Source organism: Anneissia japonica, unplaced genomic scaffold (genome assembly GCF_011630105.1).
Source record: "Anneissia japonica isolate Jap-2015-1 unplaced genomic scaffold, ASM1163010v1 scaffold287740_len772037_cov194, whole genome shotgun sequence".
Lineage (NCBI taxonomy): Eukaryota > Metazoa > Echinodermata > Crinoidea > Comatulida > Comatulidae > Anneissia > Anneissia japonica.
The window spans coordinates 358,660-367,234 of NW_022736571.1; the positions used below are offsets into that span (position 1 = coordinate 358,660).

Below are 8,575 nucleotides of genomic sequence, written 5' to 3' on the forward strand. Positions count from 1 at the left end.
TAATGATTACAGAGCCAAACCAAGGCAATATATGTTTTTATATATATATATATATATATATAAATTTTAAAAAGCAAATGGGAAAAACACATAAAATTTAAAATTAATACGGAACAGTAGAGAAATCCGATCAGACTGACAAAATAAACTAAGCATCCACTGGAAGGAATCCCAATATCTGCAGACGGATCCGTTTTGGCCTTCCAGGCGTCATCAGTGCAGCTAGGGTATAGACCCAAACGAAAGTTCGACCAGCTTAGGTAGGGCCCAAACTAGTCCCACGACCACTAATGATTACAGAGCCAAACCAAGGCAATATATATATACACACCCCAGGTGTGAATGTAAATAGTGGAATACAAGCTATGTGGCTCGGTTCCAGTAGATACAGAGGATATTTTAGTATAGAGTTCAGTATGTACTGTATGTCTTTATGTTTATAATTGTGAGTACGGTACAGTCATGTGACTGGATATACAGTTGTGTATGGATATATATGTACTTATGTACTGTATGTGTATTTCATGTACGTTTGTATTGTGTTTGTATAATTGTTCATGTGATTGTTTGCATCACTTTACTTTGCCTTAAGTTTTTTTTAGTTTAAGATTGCTTTTAATTTTATATGCTGAACAGTGTAGTTCCTAATAAATTATTATTATTATTATAACTAAAAATCGATTTTTGAGACGAGTGACTGGTTTGGCTTATATATAAGCATTAGTCTTCATTGTGTTGATTTCACTTTTATCGTTTTAATGCAAATTTTGTTGTATTACCTTGGTGTTAACATGCTTTGTGGTAATTCTTCGGACTCTCATAGATTGAAATTCATTTTAAGTTTTCTATCTTGCACAACAAATTCTTAATTTTGTTAATCAAACTTGTGTTCGTTGGTTATTATTATTATTATTATTATTATTAATATTATTATTATTATTATTATTATTATTATTATTAAGCATATTATTGTTAAGGCTATTATTTATCTTATTAATATGACTTTCAATAATAATTTTATATTCCTAATGCTGTTGTGTTAGTGGTAATTTTAATGAACTCGTTAATTTGATCGTTTTTGGTTGTTCGTAATGTTATTGTTATTGATATTAGCTCCGCTAACGAAAATGGCAGGCGGCTATGTATTGCCCCTGTTTATTTATATATTTATTTACTGATATTGAAATTTCGTGTAGAGTAAACCAAAACTTTAAATTACTTGCTGCGTTTCGAACCGATGTCATCGGATCTTCATCAGGCAATGCAGCTAGCTAAATGCTAGTTGTCTTCCCTGGTTTACTCTGAACGATTTTTTTGTTGTTGACAGTTGATTAAATATTTTTTTTTGCGTTTTCTATAGCGCTTAAAGCAGTTACAGCTAGGTAAAACTCAAAACTACCGTGAAATGCATGAACAATTTTTGAGTTCAGTCATTGCGTTGATATGAACTAAAAATGCACTGTCCTATGCAAGGTCGGCTTATGGTGCTCAATGGTTATGAGTCACGATGTACCTCACTATTACCTTTGCAGCCATAGTTCAAATCTCATTAATAACGTTGCAGTAAACTTGGTTTTGGTTTTCTTCCCTCTTATTTTTCCCCCTTTATTAAAATTATATTGGTTTTCTGTGTTTTTTAACTTTATACATTTTAATGGCTTCCTTTTTTTGCAATTTCAACTTAATTTCTCATTAAAGCAATGGGGAAAAGCCCTACGTTTTGTTGTTCAAACAGACATATTATTATTATTATTATTATTATTATTATTATTACCGACCTTGATTATGAGAAACTACTAAATGTTGCTAAAACACATTATAATAGCCACTGTGTAAATGTGTACTCAAATATTATTTTTTCCAGATATATAGACTACACCGGCATTAAGGAAATTAAAACAGGAAGTTTCAGAAATATTGGAGTCATGTCTAAGGTGTAAGAAAAGGCTTTGGGTGTTTTTTGTTTATGGGAAGGTTGAAAGTGATAATAAATTTAACTTCAGTCCATAATTATCACTTAAATTTCTTTTTCCAGATCTTTAGGTTTCAACTCAATTAAGCACCTTCCACCGAGGTTTATTAACTCAAGTTATTTATACCAGTTGTAAGTATTGTTTAAACGTTTTTTTTTTGTAGTAATGGTAATTTTAAACGAAATGTATTGATTTTTTTTTTGTTTTAATGTTGGAAATATATTTGTGTACCTTTATTTAGAGTTAAGATCGAAATAGACTTGTTTCATATGGTTTACAAAACTACCAGTGATTATATTGATTATTTAGGTTATGTGTACCACTTAATTGTGATTAACTTTTGTTAATGAACTTGGTCCTACCAAACATACTTTAAAACCGATCTGGAGCACTAAATCCATGTATTCAATGCTCGAAAACGCAGAGCTGTGTATGTACCATACGAGATGGCTGCCGTAGATTCGGCCAATTATAATACGCTTAAATCACCGTTTTAATGATGACCTCAACTTAACATTAAAGTTTTGAATACAGCTATGCTGACGGTTGAGTGTTGCGATGTGGCGTAGACGATTTCGATTTTCATTAGTACTTTTTAAATCAGATACTCCATTGGCCCTTTTTTGGTTACAATAGTTTCTTATGAATATTAATTAATGATTAATATTAATACAATAATTCATTATTATTGTTACTGTTATTGTTAATGTTATTGTTATTGTTATTATTATTAATAAATATTACTACCACCAAGCAAAACGACACAACACAGTATCTTACAATAACGGAGAAAACGTTTAAATACAGATAGACTGCAGACAAGCACTACTTTAATCACCTCAAGCATCAAGTACGAGGCTGACCAAGTATATATGGGAATTCAAAGGCAGCAACATATTTCAACGAGTACTCCCATACAGCAATATTACTAAGCTCTGCAATCTATGCCTAGCAGAAAAGTATTTTACATCATCGCATCCTACCGTTGAACAAACGACCCGAGTTGGTCGTCGCCTGTTGTCACCGTAACAAATACTTACTCAAGAACTGCTAATTTGCACGCCCTATTATTATTATTATTATTATTATTATTATTATTATTATTATTAAAATAATACTAGGTCAGAGGGCTTATTTATAGTTATATGTATAGTAATCCTGATGGTTTCGCTTTTCTACTGCGGCCTTTTTAAATGAATAAACATTCGCATCTGTATTGCTTCGTCACGTAGTCAGCACTCTATTTGTTTGTATAGATCTATGTAATAGGTAGGACGTGTCACGTCATGACCATCATGTTATTTTTTTCATGTTTTGTGGTTTTTTGTGCCACTTTCATATTGTTTTCACGCAGTATTCAATTTCTGCTCATCCTCTTTGTAGAAATAAATTATTGATTTTCTTATGTTGTCTTTTGAGACCACTTTTATCTTTGGTCTCCATTTTAAAGTTGCAAATTTGGTTACCCTCTAATTATGCTGCTTGGAGATCACTTCAAGCACATGGTCTCTACAGTGGCGTATCTAGCAGTATTAAAATGAGGGGATGGTGGGGGTGGGGGCGTAGAATTTATTTTCGGTGGCCACGCCCACTGAAAAATATTGCTTCTTAGATTCCCGAATACACGTTAACCGTGACAGATATGTTAAAGTACCGGTATATCTCTTGAACGCAGTTTTTGATGTGTTTTGATGAACGTCAATAAAGGGAAGTTGAGAAAGCATTAACCCATTTTCTTGAGCATAAGCCTAGCCTTATTTTTTATTTTATGGGGGGAGCAAACTTTTTGTTTTGTGACGTGCCCCCCCCCCCCCCCCCCCCCCCCTTCTTGGGTTTCAAGCACATGGTCGCTATTCAGAGGTTTCTTAATTGAGTCCGAATCCCGAGACCGCCCCAAATTTCAGCTAAACAAAGTGGTCTTGAATTGGAGGGTGGACAGTATTCGTTATCTCATCATAAACTGTGAAATAAAGAGAGGGCATAAACACTATCCTTTTTTGTTCATCCTTCGTGGTTTTGTGCTATATTTTGTTGTAACGCAGTATTATATTTCTTCTTATCTTCTTCGCAGAGTATTATCGTACAATAAATTGCAGCATATTGACCCTGAGGCATTTGCTGAGGTGGGAAAGATAATGGTGTTGTAAGTAGTTAAATGCAAAATACAATTTTAATCATGTTAATTACAATTTTGCAGTCGTATGTCTAAATAACTACACTGATATAAGAATGCAATGCAATTTCGTTCAATTCAATTTTCTCACTGCTGGAGTTAAGTTCCCGCAAATAAAGTATAAATATAAGTATAAATATTGAAACAGGTTATACATTTTTCTATAATAAATACACCATAGAAACAATAGATATCTCATTGCTATGATAAGAAGTTAAAATTGCAGAAAAAAAATGTCGTTACAAAGTATAAGTTTAAAAAAAAACCAGAAAAACAAAAAAGTAATAATAGTACCAAAAATAGGAAAACATTCCTGTTCTAAAAAAAAAAAAAAAAAAAAAAAAAAAAAAAAAAAATTCATGTTCACATATAACAGCGAGACCCGAAGAGTGAGAACAGTGAGACCCGAACTATTGCTGCAATGGTAATGGCAGGAACCTTGTAGCCATAACCATTGCGCGCTATAATATGAGTCGACCTTATGTAGGTGAGTGCATTTTTAGCTCATCTATCTTGAGTAATTTATTATGGTAATTTATTGATGCATTTAACGTTAATTTTGCCTTCAACATAGTTTCAGCTAGTTTGAAACTTGCTTTTACATACTTTAATTACCAGTCCAAAAATGTTCTTCAAATGGGCCCAAAAAAGTTTTAACATTTTATCATTAAAGCAATACAAACTATTCTTGAGTACATATACTTTAATAGAGATATTTAGGTTTTGGACCTTCGCACTTTCACTACAAGTTTCACTACACGCGCATCTTGGCAGCTACTAAAATTCGATAGTTTCTTCCTTTAAGCATATTTTTTAAGAAAATGTCATTAAGATAAGTCCGTCAGTTTTTGTAATATCTGGTCTGCGAGTTTTACCGTTAAATGGCCTTCATATGTCACACCAAAATGTAATAATTTCATTATTGGACCACGTCAAACCATTCTGCAAAGTTTTATTTTGCTCCATTGGCTAGATTTTAAGATATTTATGTCTGGGTCGTTAACACATAAATGACCTCTAACTTCACACCGGAAACTACCAACACTTAGTAATCTTATTCTTTCTTGAAAATTGGTTACACTTTGATTAAAGCTTCATTCAGAACACTTGATTATTATTTTTTAAATAACTAGTCTAGGACAGTTTTTCTTTAAATGGTCCGAATATCCACATGGTACTCCTTATATTCACCAATATTTAAACATTTCTTTATTAAAGAATGACGAACTATTATGGAAATTTTAATTAGGTCAATTGATCAGGTTTTAGAGATACTTAGGCCTGGGACCTTAGAGCTTTAAATGACCCTCAAATTCAAACCCGTATGTGGATAGTCACCAACACTTGATAATTACTTCCAGTCCACCTGGTTATTCAGGCTACTTGAGTAGTAATTGGAAAATGTGGTTGTATGACATTTTTTTTAAAATAGTCTTCATATTTACACCCTACGCAAAATCGTCACAAAATTGTATAAATTGCTTAATTGCAATGTAAAAACTATTATTGAAAGTTTCATTTTGATCCATTGAATAGATATATAGGTCTGAGACGTCAGAACTTTAAGTGATCCTCAAATTCACACCATAAATTTGATCTTCAACAACACATAAACATTTCTCTCTTGTAGAGATGCTAAAATTTACTGTCGGCTTACTTTTCACTACACATGTTACGTTTCAAACAAAGAATTCAAACAACATAGTATTGAAACATTATATTTCCAGTTACTGACACTGTAAAAAATGTGACAGCCTACCTACTTTCCGTCCATAACCTACAGAGAAAAAATACACCAACCCGGCCAATAGTATTTAAACATTATATTTTCAAGACAATGTAAAAAAATGTGAGAGCCCACCTAATTTTCTACCATAACCTACTGAGAAAAAATACACCAACACGGCTAACAGAAAACGCCTTTTATTGTATTAGTTGTATACCTTACATCTTCTGACTAAACACACTGGAACGTTTTACACTTATACATGCCATGTATTGGTTTTCAAGTGGAAATGTTATGCAAATAGTTCAATTAATAAGAAATATGTGGTAATGGTTTCATCTGATTATATTGAAATTACTGACCATACATATAGTACACGGTTCAATAATCATTTTAATGTAGCTATTCCTTCGTGTCATATTAATCTTGGAGGTCCAGAATTACATTCTCTGGTGCCATTATTTGGAACAGTCTACCTTTTTCTTCAAAATTAAAAATACTACATTAATCAGAACATACATAATAACATAATTCAGGTCTATTATTATTATTAATATATTACTATTATTATTATTATTATTATTATTATTACTATTATTATTATTATTATTATTACTATTACTATTATTATTATTATTATTATTATTATTATTATTATTATTATTATTATTATTATTATTATCACGGTAAGGAAATTTATTTGTGTTGTGATCAAAAGTTTAAACTTTTAGTACATTCAAATACCAACACAGATGAGATATTTTTCGAATATTATTATTATTATTATTATTATTATTATTATTATTATTATTATTATTTACTGCCAAGCTTGATTATCTTTAGCTATATCTTGGTTACCTTTTGTATTTACATTTTTTGATGCATTAAAGACGAATGAGTAATTTGTGGTTCCATTAATCAGAAGTCATCTTTAAAAATCCGATGCATGTGGACCTAAAACTATAGGCTGGAGGCTGCTGACATACAGAGAAACACACATAACATATAATAAAAAATAACCTCTTTGAGGAGGTAATAACGTTTTTGTTTATTATTATTATTGGCTTTTCCAAGTATTTGATCTGATATTTCCCCTTTTTTCTTGCATATGGTTTTTCCTATCTTTTTGCACTGGGTTTTCCGTCCGGCACTTTGGTCACTTCTCATGTTTAGAACTTTCCATGATTTGTCGAAGCATAATATTTACTGTAACTCTAGAGTAAGAGGTCTATTTAAGTAATTTAAGGGCAAAGAGTCTCCAACAAATATTCCAAAAACGTGTCAATTGATCTTAATAAACTTTCTGAAAAGTTTAAGCAAGTTACAAGGAAGACATTACTATGTGTTGGGAAGATCTAGTTTAGAGTGCAAATTTGAGGCCATAAGTCCGATACCTAATAATCTTTTTAAAAAATATCATTAGTAATAATAATTGAAACTTTCTATAACAGTTTGTTAAGGTCTGAAATTATTAAAATGTTTGTGACCATCTGGAGTAGATCAGAGAACCATTCAAAGAAAAACGTCACAGACCAGATATTTTTAAAAAACGAAGCAACGGAGCTGAATGAAACATTCGTGAAAGTTACAAGGAAGAAATTATTATGTGTCGGGGATACTCCAGTTGAGGGTGTAAATGTGGGGTTATTATTTTTCTTAAGTTCCATACCTAAATATCTCTTTTAAAAAAATCAATGGATATAAATAAAACTTTCTATAATAGTTTGTCAAGATCTAGAAAATAAATTATACATTTTTGGACAATCCGGTGTAGTAGTACGGCAGCTTAGGGCCATATTTGGACTTAATGTGGACGTTCCGGACAAAAGCGCAAATTTTTGTTAACATGCTCCTTATGGTCATACCATTCAATTTTTGGTAGAAACATCTTGGATTTCAAAATGGTAGCCTTATAAAACCTATGTTTATCTATATCTCCGCTCCTAAATCACTTTGAATTATAATTCTAATGTCTAAGAGTATGTTTATTTGATCGAGGAATAACATCATATCATATTTGATATGGTCAGATTGCCAAAATCCAAAAAAATTTAAGGTCATTCAAGGTCAAAATTGTATGGTATCTTTAAAATTACGTAAATGCAAAATTTTACATTAGAATCATACCCACGATCTCAGATTTCAAAATTTTTATTATGAACTACAATATTTCATTTGAGGTCATTCTAACGGCCATCTTGAATTTCAAAATGGCTGCCACGCAAAACATATATTTATCAATATATCGGCTTTTAAACTACTTCCAATAAGAATGTCTAAAAATATATTTTCATGGTCAATGATTTATAGCACTTGTGACATGATCAGATGGTCATTTATGGTCATTAAATTTCATTTTTCTGTTAAATACGTAGAAAATCTTCATAGTTTGTAAGTGGTCGTGTTTTACAGCAAAATCATACATAAGCTCACAAAATTCAATTTTTGATAGGAACTATTTTATCAGAGGTCATTATGACAGCCATTTTAGGTCAAGGTCATTTAGCAGCCATATTAAATTTCAAGGTGACCACCATGTAAAACATGTTTTGTTCTGTTAAATTTGTTTACTGTACTGCATAGTCAAAGAATAACATCAAAAGTAGTGACACGTATTTGTATTTATTATATTACATTATATATTGGAAAAAGTCTGATATCAGATATTGTATTTAATGTGAAATGATAAATTGATATTAAAAG

General features: G+C 31.2%; 1 protein-coding gene across 1 annotated transcript in view; it reads left to right on the forward strand.

Moving 5' to 3' along the window:
- The window catches only part of LOC117116800 (leucine-rich repeats and immunoglobulin-like domains protein 1), a 45,879-nt gene that overhangs the window by 17,849 nt on the left and 19,455 nt on the right, over positions 1-8,575 (forward strand). The window contains exons 8-10 of the mRNA XM_033260895.1: positions 1,865-1,936; positions 2,036-2,104; positions 4,045-4,116. Of these exons, the coding sequence (XP_033116786.1) occupies positions 1,865-1,936; positions 2,036-2,104; positions 4,045-4,116 (213 nt within the window). The remainder of the gene's footprint in view (positions 1-1,864; positions 1,937-2,035; positions 2,105-4,044; positions 4,117-8,575) is intronic.